This window comes from Calonectris borealis, chromosome 4 (assembly GCF_964195595.1).
Source record: "Calonectris borealis chromosome 4, bCalBor7.hap1.2, whole genome shotgun sequence".
Classification (NCBI taxonomy): domain Eukaryota; kingdom Metazoa; phylum Chordata; class Aves; order Procellariiformes; family Procellariidae; genus Calonectris; species Calonectris borealis.
In genome coordinates, this window is record NC_134315.1 from 43,554,017 (window position 1) to 43,573,804 (window position 19,788).

The window sequence follows — 19,788 nt, forward strand, 5'->3', positions numbered from 1 at the left end:
TTGTCTTCAAGCATTGCAGCTTAATTTTTTTGACTTGTCTTGTTGGTTTCATTTTAGCATATTTCCTTATTGTATGTTGCTGGAAGTCTGCAGTAGTGGACTGTTGTCTTTATTAATAAACTTAGTCAATGTTCTTGCAGAAATAAAAGTTACCATCACAAAGCCAGTCTTTGAAAATAGCATTTTGGCTCAGGTCTTGCACGCTCCCAGGGACTGCAGCCAGAGTTGGGTGTCCCTGGCTGCATGAAAAAAATGTATTAAAAAAGTGATCTTGGCCTTTTCAGTGTGACAATTATCCAACCTGCTGATAATTGCCATCTTTCATTACAGCTATGTTGCTGGCCTTATAGTCCTTGGATGTCATAGCTACTGCCATCATCTTAATTGTAATAATATTGTCTAACAACAGAGTTTACGTTATTAGGCCTGGAAATTCAATCCATATTTGATTTGATGAGTTAATATATTGATATTTAGTTTGATTACTTCCTTATATATTTTGTATCAATATCTTGCTTATTTGTCTTGCTTCCATCATATTTCTGATATGCTTGTTATGTCACTGTCCTGGATTAAAAACAGACATTTGGGTTTTACATCTTGTGCTGCTAGCATTTATGCCGAGCTATATATAAATGTTTTGGGGTTTTTTGCACGTGGGTGTTGTAGAGTAGGACTGTGTACTTGACTGACTTATCATGATTTCTCAATTGAATTTTGAAAACGTCAGTCCACTCTCTTATTAGACATACAGAGTTTCTGTGATTCCATTCCTAGTGGAAGTGAGAGCATGTGCTCTTACTCATCTAATGTTTCTTCACCTGCTATATTGCTTAAAACTTTCCTATAATCTTTTGTAAAGTACTGACATCTTCCTGCTTATTTTTGGTTTAGAATGAACCAAATTTACAAATTCCCACTACTCCGTGTTTCTGCAGTTCCTAAAGAATCTGTACTCCTCTTCCTACAACTGTTTTTTCAGGCACGCATTGAAACTTTGTCTCATCATCTAGCTTTGGGATCATTTAAGGAAGGCTGCTATCCAGGTCTGGTCTTTAACTTAATCTACGTTTTATTCCAGATCTTTTCTCCTGCTCCACCCCATGTCACTGGTACGTACATGGCCTTTCACCACCTCCCCAGAATTTCGGAAGAGACCATCAAGGTATGTTTTGAGGGTGACTGCTTTTGCAGCTGTCATTTAATTCAGTATGTAGTCCTCTTGTACAGCAACCCCCCTTCTGACTCACCCATAATTATTGCTTTTTTTTTTTTTTAACTCAGCTGGGTTCCTGCTTCAGAAAGGATATCCTTGCTAAAAGAAGATTGTGTATTGCAGCACTTACTCATTTATGTGCCCTACCTTGTCGCTGCCAAGTTAGGAGACCTAAAACTATTCTGTTGACTTTACATTTGATTCAGTTTAAACTTTATGGGTAGTGTGATTTCCATGTTCTGGGCTTTAGTTAATCTCTGGAGCATATTGTAGGCCTAGCAAGTTAATTGTTTTGATTTTCTTCTCTGAATTTTTCTAGTGTTTGGGAAGATGATGGACTACTCTTGTTCTTTTTTTCTCCTAGATAGGTCATTGGAGCCTTACTTCTTGCTTATCTCTTAAGAAATGCGTTTGTAACTTGGAACTTGCTGTAGTGAACTCACTATGTTAGTCTTTTCCTACTTTTGAGGCGTATATTGCAATTGATTATCATCAGTAGAAGTTTCTAGCAGGACACAATGTTGGTGAGGTGGTTTGGGTTTTTTTTTTAAATATTGCAGCTGTAAGTAGGAGCTGTTGTGAGGAACAGCTTTTGCAGGCTTTCTTTTAAGGTAACAAGTATGTAAAGTGTGCTGAGCTAGTGTGTGCTGTTAGTGTGCGGTATCCCATGACGAGATTTCATTTTGGCCTCCTGAGGGCAGTCTATCCTAAGGCATTATTATATTGGTAATGAGTTGGTTAGTATATCTGTATCATTTTAGGGAAGTGGAGTTGCCTGTGTAGGTACAAAGTTGATAGCTGGCATTGCTGTTACCAGTTTTGTAAAATCCAAATCCATGTATCCTGAGCTATTTGGGGATATCAGGCATGATTTTTAAAGATGGAAAGGATTTCAGTATTGAGTTCAGTGAAATTTGGATAGAAAGTGGATATCTAAATCCCAGCCTTCAAAATCTCTTTGTTACATTATTATCTACAGTTAAAACATACATTGTAATGATTATCCATTGCTGTTAGACAAATTTTCCTCCTTTGATGTGTTGCATAGTGTGAGGGGTTGTATTGCATGAAAATGAAATGTGTATTGCCTGTTGCAATTATGTGACTTTTTTTTTTGAAGCATAGTGTAGTTCGTTTAGGTAAAGCTAATGAAAACTGTACTTTTCAAGACCAGGTATACCCTCTTAAATCAGGTAATCAGTCAGTGTTTGAAAAGCCAGGGCAAATGTAGTGGTGGAGAGAAGTCTTTAAAGAGCATTGGCTGTGCTTATTGCCTGAAGAAGTAAGAACCCTGCCGAAGCCCCAGATTACATTTTATTTTCACCCACACATTGTGTCCAGTTTCAGACCACGTGCTGAAGGCTCCTTTTTGCTGTAGATACATCTGCTGAGTTAGTAACAAATATTACCTGTACCTTGCCAGGCATCAGCATCGCTATGAGCACAACTGTTCCAGTATTTTATGCTTTAATTTTTTGTATTAACAGCCCATATCTGGGATATTTTTTGTTCATTTCACATAACAAAATATAACATTGAAACCTACAGTCGTGTTTTTTTCACTCTTTAAATACATCAGATCCAATTCTACTATTTTTTTTCTCCTTTTTTTTGTTTGTGTAGTTCACCATTATAGTCTCATATTCTGAAGTAAAAATGAATCTTTCTGTCATAGTTGTTAAAACTAAAATTGCTTTGGCTACTTGGAGATCTGGTAATGATTGCCAGTTTGGGCATGGTGATGTCAAACACCTTGAGACAACATACAAGAAAACCCACCAATCATTATACCCACATGAGGATAATGTCAATGGGAGGGTGGGGGGCAGGTGTCACTGAGGTAACACCGCCTGAGCAGACGGAGCTGGAGCTGCGTGGATGTTTGTTACCGTTTCCCAGACTGCTGGCTGACACTGCTGAGGTGGCCTTGCACGCGTAGAATGTTGACGAGTTTGAAACTGCTGCATTATTTTGAACCATTTGTTTAGGAATAATTGCAAGCTGATTACATGGTACTGCTGAAGCATGTTAGTGAAGCAGTTTGATGTGAATTCTAATTTACAGATCTCCCAGCTCTGTACGTCTGACGCTAAATGCGCTGAAAGTACATGTTGCACCTATATGTTGGAGGCTGTATTGTAAACACATCTCCACCTGTATGTTGAAGACCTGTTAAAAGCTCTAGGTTTCAGTGTTTTACTTCCTGTCGGTCTGACGTTTTATCCTATTTTTTCAGCTAGTTGGTAGATTTCTACTGAAAACTTCCTGCAACCCTAGAGAAAAGAAACAATATAGTCATTATGTGTGTTTTGTATAGGTGCTATTGAGTGTGCCTGTATGATTTTTGATGGTAAGATGGCTCTGCCAGCAGTAGACTAGATCTGCATCCATTCTCTGCAGGTTCTTACAGCTCTTTTGTTGGAAGGCGTATAGAACAGAGAGCACCTGCAGTTTTATAGTTCACCATAATTTTCAGGGCACCAGAGTGGAGGTCATGCTAAGCTCCCTGCTATGCGGTGAAGCTGTATTCAATGGATCTGTAAATATTAGATTAGCGAGGTTAATTTACTACATGGTTTTGCAAAGCTGTTTACTAAGTTTTCTGTAAAATCTTTGTTTTTATTAGCACCATGGTGCCTTTCTTCCTAATGCTGTATTATCTGGCTTCCAGTAATGCTTATCATGTGCCTGTATCTCTCATTGATTAATTAAGGTGATGTCTTTCCATTTGGGGGAGAACCAAATATACTAGATTATTAATATGTGAGGTGAGCTTTGTTCATAAGAAATTATATATCCCGATGTATTCAGCTGAAGCTGTCCATGAAAAGGTACTTGCATTGCCAAAGTAATAAACGTAGTTTTGCCTCTAAAAAGGACAACTAATTTGTATTATCCTTTGTAATTAGGAGCTAGATTTCTGCTGTACTAACTGCTGATTAATGCTCTGCTATGTCAGCTTCCTCTGACTTCCGCACTGAGCTCAACCACCGCTTGCCGTCCTGAATTCTGACTTGACATCTGCCAAAAGCAGCCAGGACAGATCTGAACTCTGAAGCGAGGGCAGTGGAGACGCACTGATCATCAGCATTTTTTTTCCCCACTTAAGGTGCTGTGTTCTTTTTGCTTCACCTTAGGCTTGGATGCCACTTGCCCTGGGCAAAGACAGACCACTGATGTCTTAGTCCTTGGAATTAGTGATCGGAAACACTGTGACACTCCATCTCCACTTTTAGGGTGTATGGGCTGACCTGATATTCATTTTTTTAGAATGACAGTTACTAGTGGTAGCTGTGCTGTTTTTTATAACCTTTTTTATATGTTGCAAGAAAACACTAATAATCACAAATGAAAACTTTGTTCTGCTTTTATGAAGTTCGTCATTTAATGGATTTGCTGCTCAGAAAAAGCTTAGAAATAATTTAAAAATCACTTCAGTCTTCTGTTGAGGTTTTGAACTGTGTTATGCTTTTCATATACAGGACTTCGAGGGAAACAACTAACAGAGCCTATGTTAGATTTTGAAATCTACATTATGTAATTACACTTTTTTTCCTATGGGAAGTGGATCTGGAACTTTACAAACCAAAATTCTTGAAAGCTGCTGCAGTTCCGTACCTGAAATGACATCATTCATGTACAGTTCAAGATCTTTGGACTTACTAACAGTTGTGCTGATAGAAGAATTACATTTGATTTTAGGTTTTCATTTATTATTCATTACTAAACATGTATTAGTAAATGATCAGAGACTGTACAGCTGAAGTTAATACAGAATTTAAGAAAGGTAAAACTTTTATTGTAGATTAACAGTATATTACAAAAATGTTCAGTGAATCTGATTCTGAAGTATTCTAGGAGGAAGTGAGGTAATATGTTAATAAGAAACAGAATTGTGCGTTACACTATAGAATAGTCTGGTAAAACAGGTTTTCTTTTAGACGGGCCCTTTCCTACAAATGACTCCAGCAGTTGCTCAGACAAATGCTGTAGCCATCTCCAAAATCCACTAGTTCTTAATCTGCAATAGAGTAGAGGTGTGTTGCCCGTTGTATGGGAAGTCTTGCCTTTCGAGGTGTTTTCAACACCTTTTGCAGTGGCTTGGAAAGGTCCTGTCCTTGGCAATGTATTTTTGTACCCTCAGTTCTTTGTAGAAATACTCTGTGATGTCTGGGCCACGAGTTGGCCAAAAAAAGCTTGACAATATGTTTAGTTGTGTGTTTAACAGAACAGTTTCAGGCTGTCCTGAATCTAATCCCTTCAGTGTGATGAGATTTGTAAAGCTCCTGCCGTAAGTGATGTAATCATTACGAGTAGTGGCCATGTGCTGTTATTTTTTTCTCCTTTCTTGTTCTGCAGCTGTTTCTGGACCACTTGGGCTACTACAGAACTAGAAAGTGACAGCGGTTGCAAGACTGGGCCCTTCCCCTGTTGCGCTGCAGTTGTTCCACAAAGCAAAAAACTTCCCCTTCCTGGTGGTGTTGGACTGAAGTTCATTCGTCTTCCTCCTCTGCATAGCTGCTGAAATCATCGCTGTACAGGTACAGTTGCTTGTAGCCTGGCCTTTTTGCTCTAAGCATGAGTTGAGCATTATGTTCCACGCACTGGCATTTTTATTAGAGATGCAGTGCAGCGTGAGATTATTTTATGTATTGATCACTTTTGTAAAAGGATGCAAATTGTGGCTTAATTCTGAATTAGAGTCGCAAGCTTTAAGACACATTAAAGAATACTGTGTGCTGTCTGGAATAGATTGTACATTTCTTGGGGCAGGAGCTGTGTTTTCATCTGCCTGATGTGTCTTATGTGCTCACGGTTCTGTTCAAACAGAAAAACTGTGCAGGGGGAGGGGTTTTTCTTTCAGCCAGTTCAGGAGAACGAGCTAAATGTCGGCAAATTCTGGCCTTTGCATCGGGTCCGTTGTCAACGCGCGTAATCTGAGCAGGCGTTTCCAGTGCATGCATTAATCCGTCGATACGACACAGTGTGGGTTTGGCAGCTGGGTCGTACAGCCAGAGCATGCAGCTGATCCCCTCAGCGTCATGACGTGATGGATAATATGATCTCATGAAGTACGTACTTGCATATTAAATCCGTTTGGGCTGCCTGCAGAGATAAGGATGTAGTTGTCCATATGTGGGGAATAGAGGCATTTATTAGCATACAACCTAAGTGAATTAACATGGTCTTTGAAAGGGGTCATATCAAAAGAAACTTTGATTTATAAGCTAGGGTTTCAAATGGGACTATAGTTTGGTTTTGATCCCCAACCCCCAGTTGGCTGTGCTGGAAAAAAATTGTGTATGTTAACTAATTGTTGCTGTGGTCGTGAAGTTGCAGGATAAAGGCATTGTGTGTTAAGGTACACCACCAGCTGGAAAAACCTTCATGCATGTGGAATTTTGCACCTCACAGCTGGTGCTCTTGACAGAGGTTTCTGTCATCATCCTGAATGTAGCTGCACTGAGTCTTCGATTGCTGTGAACGCACTTGGACTGATCAGCTTCCTAAATAATTTGAAGTCTTCCCATAGCTAAACCTGAAGTCTTGCAGAAAGCTAGGACTTCTTTTTTTAGTCCTATAAAATGATAAAAGTACACTTTCAGGTCATACTATCTATCTGTGGAGTTTGTGGAGGGAGATCAAACTCCTGAAAGTTACTTTGATGCTTCCAAGAACTTCGGATTTTTGGCTTGAGAAGTATGTCGTTTTCTTGTGCCACGCTTGTATCTCTGAATTTGTAAACCCAAACAGTCCCAGTAACTAAGTAACAGCACAGCTGAATGTTTTCATAAAAACAACTTTGCTGCTTGGAGATGTGATTTACTGCTTAAGTGTGTGTCTTTACATATATACAGAGGCAAAAAGTGATGATGACCTCATCTTAAACCGGCTCACAAGAGCAGTCTCAGCTTTTTAGGCTCTAAGCCAAAGACAAATTTTACTGTAAGCAGACAGAACTCCACTGACTTCAGTTGCAGTATCGCCATTAATGTCAGTACTCACTCAGTTGCTGAGATAATTCTGTTTGTGGTGATCAATGCTTGAAATGTAAACCTAAAAGAAAAAAATTATCATCTTGCATCTTTCCTGGTATCTTAGCACAGAAAGGAAAGGAGGAGAAGCTAGTTAATATTCAGGATTTTACAAGTAAATCTTAACATTTTATTTTTTAAATTTTGATATTGCCTTGTTAGAAGACCGTTCTTAAACGAATTTACCAGCGCTTGGACCATGCCCTTTACTTAGAATCAGTTGTAAGTGATGTCATATTGCAATTACTAGACACACAAAGTAGACCTGCATATTTTCTAACCTATTAAAAAAAACCATTTTCAAGTACTTTTATTTGGCAAAAGTTTCTCAGAATTTATGGGTCACATTCCTCTGTGTTGTTTAAACAAGATTCCGGGTCACAAGCAGATAGATTCTGATAGATTCTAGCCATTTTTACATGCTGCATATAGCCCTCATTTCATCTGTATTCATAATATTTAAAATTTATAAATCTTACATGTGCATGCTTCTACTGAAACAGTTAATAGTCTTTACCAGAAGGAAAACTTTCTATTTGTGTAATATTTATTGATGTTAAACCCACATTATATCAGCACAACAATCCAAAGTAATGATAATACATTTTTTTTTTATAAATACAAATAAAAGGTGGCAAAATAATGCTAGTGAAGCTAAACAAAAAAGTACATTAGCATGTCACAGTTGAGAAAAATTTGGCAAATGATATGACATACTTCTTCTAGAATAGAATCAGATTATTCCCAGATGACAGACTATGACGTTAATCTAGATTAACGATCCCCATAACTGGTCATATCCTGCACCAGAATAGTACTACCTTATGTGCTAAAGTTTATTAGTCACTAAAAAACAAAACAAACTTTGTGTACTTACAAAGCAATACACGTATAGCAGTAATGCAATATATGGTGTACACAATTACAAAATTAAAAAAAAAAACCCTAAGTACAGGACTTCTGAATAACTGAACTGAGATAAAAGATTTCAATGCTTTTATTATAAATAATGAAAGATACCATATATGTGCTTCATATAAGGAATACAGTGTTTTCCTTTCATAGCAAAGTATCGTAGCTCGTACCATCAAATGCTCATTTTTCTTGTCAGGCCTAGTAATTCTTCCCTCCCTCCCTCCCCTTCATCTGAAATTCATTTGATTCTAATTTGAAACTACCTAGTCAGGTCTGACTTAGGTGGGGCTCCAGTTTGGTGTGGATTTGCCTTGCATTCTGAAAGTAGCCTTCAGGCTTTTCATCTACGGCGCACAGACTTTACCCATGAAAAGAGCTGTCATTTGCCTATAGTGGGGAGAAGAAAAAAATAAAATCTACCAGAGACACGTGCTATGTTAAGAGGAGGAAAAAAAAAAAGGTGCGCAAATTTGATGTTGTTTTTGTCCATCTTCGTTTTCTACTTCCTTAGATCTGCAAGCTTATCACCTGTGGTGTATACTTGTCACTTAAATTCGTATTGCAGTCTCAACCCATTTTTCACTTACTATACATTTCTAAAATCCTCATACACATTACACAAGCTTTGAACAGTCAAACGTCCCATACATACACTCCCTAGTTTTCAGCTCACCTTAGAATTTCAGATTCTTGAATGGGAGTATTACGAGGTTACAGACTGTCTTCAGGAAATCCACAGAGAGTTTCAACCTCTTGTCTTGTCCCCCTCCCACCCCTTGCAGGAACCTCCCGCAGTGGTTCATACTGTTGGCATTTTTTTCCCATCTAGTTACCAATACTTATAGTCTGGAGTAGACTGTTATTACGTGTCAGCTCTTTCTCTTCGTTATCTTGAAGAGCTTAAATTACTTATGCTTAAACTGTCTTTGCTGTGTGTTTGTAAGTAAGCCTCCTCCTAGATGGCAAAAAGGAAAAATACGAAAGAATTTAAAATTACGGTGTTGATGTTGCTTTATAGAATTGTCCATACTAACAGCATTTAAGGCAAGATATTTTTCTCATTGTAGAATAGAAAGCAGTTTGCAGAGATACAGCATTTGCTTACGTTTCTCTTCCTTGTCCCTTCCTGTTTTATTCTTACAATATTGCACTTGTTCATTGTAGCTGTCAGAATGCATTGCCATTTTAGAACTGTAGATAACCATACATTCTAATTTTCTTTGTGATCTAATGACCTCAAGTAAAACATCTTGCACTATTAAGATTCTGTAGCATCTACTTCCTGCTTATGAAGGCATGTAGTGATAAATAGTGTTGTCTTCTGAAAAATCTGTCTCTCTGATGTATTTTGGCCTTTATGAAAAGGGTTAGTTGTAAGAGCTGAAGCAACTTAGGTATAAGGAATTGGTGAATGTGATTTGTTGTGCAATGTGTACATTTCTATTAATAATCTATCTATCCTTCTAATTTGGTATAATGAATAAGGAATATATGGTTATTGTGTTTGTTGTTTATCTTTTGTACTTGAAGGTGTCTGCCTTTGCATAAAGTGACATAGGAGTGTCATTGGTCAAGGCAATGGCTTTCAGTGTTTCTGCTTTGAAAGAAAATGATGGAAGCGGCAGCTGGATCTACAGATCATCGCTCTCTACCAAGCCAGATTGCATTGTCAGGTGGACTGGATTTGCTTCAGGCTGGAAAGCCGCTTTGATGTCTAGTCCTTGGTCACAAAGTGCAGCGTACCGGCTGGCTGAGGGCCGCACCTTCTTTGGCTTGGTTGTCTGAGGTGGTTGTTGCCACTGAGCTATAGAGTAAAAAGCAAAGAAAAAATGTGAGCCATCTTGAGCTGTGCAACAAAGTGTACCAGATGCACAATCAACCCTTTGTAAAGGAGATACTAATTTCTGAGCAGCAGAAAACCATTATGTCAAAGGTAAGTTTGTTTCATTTCTTGGTGTTTTTTTTTTCCTCAGCATCTAGTTTCACCTTCAAATGTGGTAAGTAAAAACAATAGCGTCTGTGTTTGTTACTTTGCCTTTTTGGTGTTGCTTTCTACCTTTCCTTGTGTCACTGAGAAGGGTAACCGCAAGGGGTTTGTTTCTGTGCACTGATACTCCAGTGACTGGCCTGTTCAAGGGTGGTTTGTTGTATATAAAAGGAAATCATCTGGTTGCCATTGCCACCCCTTGTGTGCTGAAGAACGCTGAGCCAAGTCTCTAATTCACAAGTCCCACTACTACCACCACCACCCCGGAAGCCATCCTTTATCATTCCAATCTGTCCCCTTCCCCCCTCCCTAGCCACCTTAATTCTTGTTATGAGAAGACTGGTAAGAGATTGTGGTTTAAGAAAACATTCACTACGTAAGGGGCTGCTTTGGAACAAACTGAATAATTAAGCAGAAAGCCATAAAATCATCTACTACACTTCTGGTAGCTGTCACAGGTGTATTACAGACTAATGTACAAAAGAACGCAAAAGGTTAGGGAAGTGCTAGCAGAGCAATAGTAATAATGATCCACAAAAATAATGTAATCATGCCGTTATCTGTTGTTAATTAGCTGTATTTAATATACTAAGCAAAAACAGAAAGCATGCATGCTTGTTTTGCTTCAGGTATCTGAAAGATGATGAAATATACTTTGACAGAGCATTTGTTGTCTTGATGTGGATCGTTATTATTGAGGACAAACTATAAACAAAAGAAAGAGAGACCAATGTAAACCATTCTGTGAATGAACTGAAACTTATAGAACTGTTGCTTTTAGGGGGATCAACGTGATCATGAACATTGAAGTCACTTACTATAAACGTCCAACCTGGCAGTGCAAGACACAATCCCAGCCTCATTCTTAGCTGAAACGGTATACCAACCAGCATCCTCCTTCGTAGCTCCCTGAATAAGCAGGCAAATGTAGCCATAGTTATCCTGGTGCATGCTAAACAAAAGAAAAGTAGAAAATTACTATTTAAATTGCAAAACAGTGTAGGCTATTTTTAAACGTAAACAGACCCAATCCTAGTTACAGAATAATTATAGTCCACTTTTAATTAATATGGAGCTTCCTCTGAAATTAGCAAGTGGAAAATAAAACCTTGAGTATGCTTGACAATTTGGCAGTTTAATATCCTGTATTGAAAACTAAGAGGCAAAAATGTATAAAGTAACTTCTCCTTCACAATTACAGATTAAGACATCTGGAAATCTGATTTAAGTAGTAGGGATGCCAGAACTTACCCAGACTTTTTGGGGAAAGGATAAAAAACTTGAGGAACAAGATACTGAAATACTCTTAGTTATTCAGAAGGACAGCAATAATTTATTACAGCATCATATCAGTAACAAGTTCCTTTTCCTGCAATGTATCATGAGTTTGCTTTTAAACAAAAGCACATTGCTGATACAAAGTGTTATCAAATATTGAAGACAATTTTTTTTAGATCTCAGAATATAAAAAAATTTAATCTTAGTTGCTTAACTACACAGAAGAGTTATGAATCAAGGTTTCTGCTGAGAAGCAGACAGCTTTACTTGGGAGCCTAGGTTTTTACCAGTACATTTCTGTAAGTCTTAGTTCTAGAAGAAAAAAACTACTTCTCCACATGCTTAAAGTGCCAAGATAGTTGTTTAAGTCCAGGAAAGGGAAACAGAACTAACATTTTAATTCTGGCTCAGCTACCAGGCTGGCTGCAAGATTGAGTAAATGTCATAAATTATTACAAATAACGAGTTAATATTTATGAGCTGCTGTTCACACAAAGCATTCTCAAGACCTTCCAGGTTTTCATTTGTGTTACAGGATAAATCATCATTGAAGTTATACATGGGGAGATTATTCTAAGTCAGTCTAACCTCACTCGGTCAGTGTTGTATGTGAGTGACTCGTTCTCTTTCTTCCAAAATATCTGAGGAGATGGCTCTCCCGAGATTCGACACTCCAGTCGCACTGGGAATCCCTCAGTCACACCTGTGTTTTGTAGCTTCTCGATAAACACCGGTGCTTTGTGTACTTCCTTAGCTGTGAAAATAAAGATTGCAGTCATGTTGACACTAGTCTATGAAAATGTAGCCCTTCTTTCAGCAATATGCTAAAAACCAGTAATGAAAAATCTACGTGGCAGGAAACTTAAGTGTTGTCTTCATTAATCACAAAGTCCAATCCTGGTTCATCTGACGAAAATAGTCACATCAGTATTTTAATAGGGAAAAAGCGAGCACTAATTCAGCTGAGTGGTTCCTCGCCTCCGTGAAAGAATTGAAATGTGGAGCATGAAGACTCGATAAACTGGCTGCACAGTGCTTGTTGAACAGTGCTCCTTCATACTCCATAAAAGGATGGGCTTTTGCTCATAGAAGGAACTGCTCTACCAGAAGGCTGGAATGGCATTAGCCTAATATGCTGTGAAACACACCAGTCATGTCAGACTAGCTACCCATTGGTAGATCTGGCTCTGCACAAATTGTCGTTAAAAACCCCGTTCAAGTAAATAGTCCGGTTTGTGGCCTCCACTGTGGCAACAGCCCTCTTTTCGTAACCGTATGCACAGAGGTTACTTGCCAGTCCGCTTAAACCACAACATAACATGAGTGTGTCACTATAACTATACTATAGTTCTGTTACTGCCGGGTTTCCTTTTCTTACCCCCCACCCCTCAACCATCTCATTTGACGGCACTTAGATTTTCCTTTTTCATGTTAGCCCGACAGTGCTCAGTGGGGACGCTTAGCATGAAGATGGTACCTGCAACAACGAGCTCCAGGCTGAATGTATTTTCACCAGCTCGATTGCTGGCAATACACGTGTAGATTCCAGCATCTCTGGCTGTGACTGGTTCTATGATCAAGGAGTGCACACCATTCTCGCGCACCAACATTTTGTGAGAACTATCAGGACGAATTGGTCTTCCATTAAGTTGCCAGCTTAAATCTGGAGTCGGTAATCCACTAACCTTAAGTGTAAACAGAAAAATGGGAAATGGTCTCAGCCATACGAAACACTGGAGGAGTCCTGACTTCTTACTTTAGAGAAGTTTGGGTTTGTTTGCTACTGCAGGTGTACCACAAGATTTAAAGATCTAATTCTGTCCTGAATTACACATTGACTCAGTCGTATTCATTTACTTACTTTCTGGCCTACTCCCTGATTTCCATGATGTCTTACGGGTGTGACTGAAAAAAGATCAGTGTTCAGATATGATGATAATACATTGCAAAACAAAAGGCAGGGTGACACCTTTTGTCTTTTTTTATTGTTTGCTCTTCACATGGCACGAGAAGGTACTCCTTTCTAGATTAACTTCTTGTGGAAAACTTGCAGACAAAAAGATGTTAGCTGACTAATTATTGAACTCTAAGTTCCATTCCACGTAGGTGTAACCTAGTGACAGCACCGCCTGCACTAGTTAATGCTTGGTCTGTGTGAACAAGTCTTGTAATTTTGAAAGCCATGCCATTTGCTGTGGGTTCTGCTTGAAAACAAATAGCTTCTCCCAAATATATCAGCATAAAGTACACAGAAGTCATTCAAGTCTTAATTAATTCTGTCAGGCAAAGTCATAAATCAAGATTATCTTGTTTGAAACTTTAATGGGGATCGAAACTCAAGTAGTAAAAGGACTTAAAATGGAGAAGCACACCGTCTTTATAGTGTGTGCTGCTTCCCTCCACACCCCAGCATGGCTGAATTCTAAAAATCAGTTTACTCTGCACTGTAAGATTTGCCTGAAGCACTTTCACTGGAGGGGAGGCAAACATTTATTGTCAACTTGCTCATAAGCAGTGAGATTAATTGCCCTATTGACAGTCGCTGAAACTGCCGGTAGGTAAAATAGCTTTAAAAAGAAACTAACTTGGTTTTTGAGTCAGCTGATGTTATAGAAGGGTTGCTGCTATCCTTTGCGTGATACTTGCCTTGCAGTCCATTCTGCATAGTTTTCCTTCTTGAACAGTCAGGTCTCCAGGAGCCTGCAGAAAATGAGGCCGGAAGAATCGTTCCTGAATTGGTTCATTTTCATCACCACTGTCCCTTGATCGAGATCGTGGTCTTAAAATAACATGAAATAAAGGTAAATTATTTTTTTTCTCTGCTAAATCAGAAGAACCAAAATCACTTATAAGACTGCTTTGAATTTTAAATCACTTCTTTGACCTATACCATAATCACTCCATATTTACACGCATACTTTGGTAGCATTTGGCTCAGACTGAGTTAATTATGACACTGTACTTATTAATTACTTTCATTTAATTCACATGTTGTGGCAAAATATGATCTAGAAAGCAATCTTGCTACAGAATAATTGCTTGTAATAATCATTTATTTATACATGATAGTATTGTTTAGAGTTGGTCTTTAAATCACTGAAATACAAATAAAATACGTCGGGAGTCCTTGGCATATAGCTTCAGTTCCCCATTTCTAGTGTCCTGTGTATTCTGGAAAGCTGCCCGGAATAAAAGGACCTGGGGGTACTGGTTGACAGCCGGCTGAACATGAGCTGGCAGTGTGCTCAGGTGGCCAAGAAGGCCAACAGCATCCTGGCCTGTATCAGAAATAGTGTGGCCAGCAGGAGCAGGGAGGTGATCGTGCCCCTGTACTCGGCACTGGTGAGGCCGCACCTCGAATACTGTGTTCAGTTTTGGGCCCCTCACTCCAAGAAGGACATGGAGGTGCTGGAGCGTGTCCAGAGAAGGGCAACGAAGCTGGTGAAGGGCCTGGAGCACAAGTCTTATGAGGAGCGGCTGAGGGAACTGGGGTTGTTTAGCCTGGAGAAGAGGAGGCTGAGGGGAGACCTCATCGCGCTCTACAACTACCTGAAAGGAGGTTGTAGCGAGGTGGGTGTTGGTCTCTTCTCCCAAGTAACTAGCGATAGGACGGGAGGAAATGGCCTCAAGTTGCACCAAGGGAGGTTTAGATTGAACATTAGGAAAAATTTCTTTAGTGAAAGAGTGGTCAGGCCTTGGAACAGGCTGCCCAGGGAAGTGGTGGAGTCACCATCCCTGGAGGTATTTAAAAGACGTGTAGATGAGGCCCTTAGGGACATGGTGTAGTGGGCATGGTGGTGTTGGGTTGACGGTTGGACACGATGATCTTAGAGGTCTTTTCCAACCTGTATGATTCTATGATTCTATTCTATGATTCTATGATTTAATCCCTTCACTGTTGCTGATAACACCAGAAAGTGCGTGTACTATTTGTTAATTATGTTTACCTTTCAGAAAATAACAGCCCCTAAAAGCTAACTCATCTCAGTTGAGAAGAGCCTTTTCACATCAGACTGACTTGTTTTTCATCTTCTCTTGTTCTGCGTTACTGAAGACCATACAGAAAATTCTGTGGACTGAAGTGTGTGGATATTTATTCCTCATTTAACAGGTTTTTTGTCTGAGACATTCTTGAACATTTTCAAAGCCACCAAATTGTGGTGTCAAAACAATGAGAATTTCATTTGTGAGTGATAGATAGAAAAACTTTGGTCGTTAAATTGTTCTTCCTAAAGGTACTGTAAAAAGTTTAATAAAAAATAAAAAGAAGGAAAAATAACTCCTGTCCCCAGAAACAGTATTATCAATCACCTTAAGCTTCCACAGTATCATTTAATCCATTTTCAGCATTGGCTATTCTTGCCTATTAATTTAATCTATTGAATCTTTTTCTGAGTGGTTCCTCGTTTAACTGGATTTTTTTCCAGTTGAAATTAGCATTATTCCATTTGTGTCATTTAGTAATTAAAGAAACTTGTAATTGAAACAAAATTTTAGACCAGTTTTTATCCTTGCCTGATCAGCTCCAATGGATTCCATTCTGGAGCCAACTGCTGCCTACAGTAACATCCTGTTGCAGTGAAGAGGAGCTACTCAAATACCCTCCTAGATAACTTTTATCAATGACAGTTTACAGTGAAATTCTCTTTTCTGAATTCTGTTTTCTGTTAACTTTTGCAAGTGTTTCTGTTTTGGCCAGTGTCTGCAGTATACATGCTGCAGTATACATGGCTATACTATGTTTTCTACTGCCCAGGGGCATTTCTTTAGGTTAAAATAACTCGTAACAAAAAAAGTGTAAAACCCGCAACAGTTACATGTGGAAAACAAGATGCTGTACTACTGTATGGAAGATAAACGCTCTGTTCCACTGAGGCTAAGTTTAATTAGGCTTGCTTGAATTTGGTTTATGTTGTTCTCTGTTGTTGCTCTTCTCTCTGTTATTGCTCTGTTTGAATTCTAACCAGTCATCGCTTTTGCTACAGTATTATCTGTCATAAATAGATACATTTTGACTTTTTAATGATCATCACAGGCTTCCCACAGCTATAACTAAAGGTAAATGGGGGGGAGAATCTAGCCCATACTGCTTATTAATGTAGGAATGGATACTGAAGTGGGGAGCACAGACTGACATCTTTGCACACGCTAAAACCTTCTGTAACTCTTCAGGTGCCTAAAGCCAGGTCTTAAGCTCGTAAGTTTTTTTGCCACTTGAACATGCCTAGAGCTACTTCAGTAGCTCCTGCGTTACAACTCATAAGCAAAACACTAAGCTCTAGTTGGTGAGTTCCTAACTGTTTTTGCAGACATACATGCCTCATATGCATGCAGCTGAGATGGAAGATGAATGGTAATAAAGAAAAACTGTACTCATATCTCTTGGTAATTAGTTCTGCAAGACCAGCTAGAAACGATGGTATCTAGTCAAGTGAGGGCTACACAGCGCAAGCAACCCATGCAAAATCTGCCTTCGTAGTATTTATTTACATGCATCCTGTTCAGACGCATAAAAAGGCAGTACTGGTCAAAACTGGGGGAAAATAATTTCCACCAAATAAAATGGAAAACAAAAAGGTTAGGAGTTTGTGACCAAAGATGTGTTTTTCTGATAGTATATTCTTGAATTGTGAAAACTAAGTTTTCAAATTACACATTTGAAAGGAAACCTAAATCAGCGTGCTGTTCAGAGTCAGAAATAAATAACGCATTTCTTTTTACGTCTCTGTAAATTTACCTCTAAAATTGCAGACTACTTTTAAACCCTTACTTTGAGAGGTGAAACTAGGGTTATTTTAATTTTAGAACATTTTGTGGTTTTAAAGAAATAATGAAATGAATAGAGCCAAGTACTTCAGATGTCTAGGAATGACAAATTGCAATAGACTGGAATACCCTTGGATTAGTTGTGGGTTCTTTAGAGTTGTGATGTGGGCATCAAATTGCAAAGATTAGTTTCAGCAATACTGACATCGTGTACTGGATGTGTCCGGGGGAGACTCCATGGGTTGGTGTGGTGCAATGCACTAGGAATTTCAGCGAGCAAGAAGCTGGGGAAGACTTTACGACTGACTGTATGATAATGATGACTAATTTGGGATAAAGGAGATTAAGTTCAAATTAATCCTCTAATTGAGAGCAGGGGCAATAGGAATATTTATTTTTTAATCTTCCTTAAATCTCATGCATTTTAAGATGATTTATTTGGGGCTCTAGCTGCAGTGCACCACAAGACGACAGCTTAGGTGCTACAGTGTTGAGCACCATGTCGTCTAAGGGATTGAGCCCAAGCTTTGTACACATCAGACAGTTCAAAAGTTCCGCCCCCCGCCGCAGAGTAATGCTAAGAAGGTAATGTTTGCAAGCTAAGCAAATTTCAGAAAAATACATTAAGAATGAAATAACAACTACAAAGAGTGTTTTAAAATGTCTGTGACATAGTCAAGATGACGAAAACCAGAGTTCTGCCAGAAGACATTTTGTAAGAGGTTAAAAATACTTCAGGAAGAAGTCACACACAACAGTGTGACAAGTCATACAATTACATGTGTTTAAAAAAAGAAAAAGGTTTTGTTGCTCTCAAGCAGAAAAGCTTATAGAAATAATACTGTAATGCCACAGGAGTATTTACTTATCAAGAGTGTATGGCAATATACGTGATGCATATTATCATATATGGGGGAGCACAATATTGTGGTATGTTACACTAGAAAAGCCGGTGGTGGGAGTCTGTCTTAGGAAGGTTTTACATGCTCAGATTTCATCAGTCTCGGGGAGAACTGGATGATGGGAGTAGTGGGAGATGTCACTAAACAGAAATAGTATTGTGCTGGATGCTTGGCAGAAACAGACCTGCCATAAGTAAACATATCAAGGATGAGCCCTTCCCGTATGGTAATTTTACAGGAAATAAGAATCCCCAATAATTGCCCTAATGTTAATTAAACTGCTATATGGAAGTCTCTTATTTAGAATTCATTACTCTACTGGACACCCAACCAAAATGATAGTGGCTGCCTGAGTGCTTGTCTCAATTAGAAAATAAGTGGCCTCAGACTTTGATTGCATTTGGAGAGATTGAAAAATGAGCCTCCCCCATTATTACCCAAGGGTTCTGCCCATCACAGAAAGAGAGAGACCCACATTTTATCCTTCAGAAAGATGCAGAAGTGTCAGCTGCTCACTGCTCTCTTGCCCATACCTATCTTCCTTTCTCCCCTCCCCATTTTTAAAGATGTTTCCCCTTTCTCGCCCTGTGTGCACTGACTAATTCAGCTGAAACCCGACTCTTCATGGCAGCTTTTCCCTTCAGGGATTAACAGAGACTTTTCATTTTTACCCGTTATTTGCAGGTGTCAAGCGCCTTATTTGCTGTACGCCAAATGGACCCACCTTTTTTGGGCTGTTCTCACACTGCAGTGATAGCCGGATATTCCCCTCCATAAGCAGCCTAAGCTTTGGGTTTACCAGGCCTAAACGTGAAACGTTAGAGGGGGAGTTGGTAGGAGCCTCAGTGAGAGATGTTGGGAAATGCCTTCAGGACTGCAGGAAGCCCAGTTTGTTCCATGCAGGAATAAGACTTAAGATCTTTTAAACAGCCAGCCTCACTTCCTAATACTTTCTAGTTATCAGAGCGGGAAGAGAGCCTGTTTTGCATGTAGCAGTTCTACAGTACATGCTACTACCACTACTAATTGTTACAGGAATAATTTCTTTATTGCACGTTGACTATGTAATTACATCTATTCTATATATTACAACTGGACAGTATTGAGATTCTATGGCCATTGTGACCATTAAGCAAAACACGTGCCTCATCATAGCAGAAACTGGAACCGGAGGCCTCAGACTCCCTTGAAAGCAGTTCTGTTTGGTTAACCAAAATGAATTTTTTTGTATCATCTAAAGCTGTGTAAGCTGTGCTAAATAGCCTCATAAATGCTTTGGGTAATGAAAAAAAGAAGTATTTGAAGGGAAAATTCCCTTATATGGTCCAAAAACATAAACCAAAGCTTCGTATGTGAATAATTGTAAACTCACCAAAGATAAGTTTAACACTTTATTTCTGGCTCATAATTCGTTATAAGAACCTGAACTGAAATCACTGAAAAAGTAAAACATTTCTAATGTAAATCTAATAAACTTCTTTAGCATACAGTTATTTCTGCTGTTTCTTTAAATGGATACTTATTAAAAGCTGCAGAAAGTACAGGTTTCTGGTAGAATCCTAGTCAGGTGAGATGTTTTAAAAAAACGTAAGTGACAAGGTCCTTCCCAACAGCTGATAGTGTAATTTGAGATAAGGAGTAATTAGTGAACATCACAAAGAAAGGAGGAGGAGACAGGCAAAATTAAAG

At 38.9% G+C, this 19,788-nt stretch overlaps 1 protein-coding gene and 1 long non-coding RNA gene across 4 annotated transcripts in view; one reads left to right on the forward strand and one right to left on the reverse strand.

The window, feature by feature from the left end:
• Nucleotides 1–956: 956 nt before the first annotated feature.
• Nucleotides 957–19,334, forward strand: LOC142081952 (uncharacterized). Its single transcript, XR_012673517.1, has 5 exons — nt 957–1,165; nt 5,576–5,757; nt 9,697–10,099; nt 14,116–14,232; nt 18,784–19,334. It is a non-coding gene; the product is annotated as an uncharacterized LOC142081952 (long non-coding RNA).
• PALLD (palladin, cytoskeletal associated protein) overlaps nt 7,352–19,788 on the reverse strand; it is a 209,152-nt gene continuing 196,715 nt past the window's right edge. For 2 of the 3 annotated variants that reach the window (XM_075149366.1, XM_075149367.1), the window contains exons 17-21: nt 14,078–14,210; nt 12,909–13,116; nt 12,020–12,185; nt 10,972–11,105; nt 7,352–9,970 (exon numbers count right to left, since the gene is read on the reverse strand). In XM_075149366.1, the coding sequence (XP_075005467.1) occupies nt 9,798–9,970; nt 10,972–11,105; nt 12,020–12,185; nt 12,909–13,116; nt 14,078–14,210 (814 nt within the window). In that variant the 3' untranslated portion in view covers nt 7,352–9,797. The remainder of the gene's footprint in view (nt 9,971–10,971; nt 11,106–12,019; nt 12,186–12,908; nt 13,117–14,077; nt 14,211–19,788) is intronic. The other variant, XM_075149368.1, reaches the window with a different exon arrangement.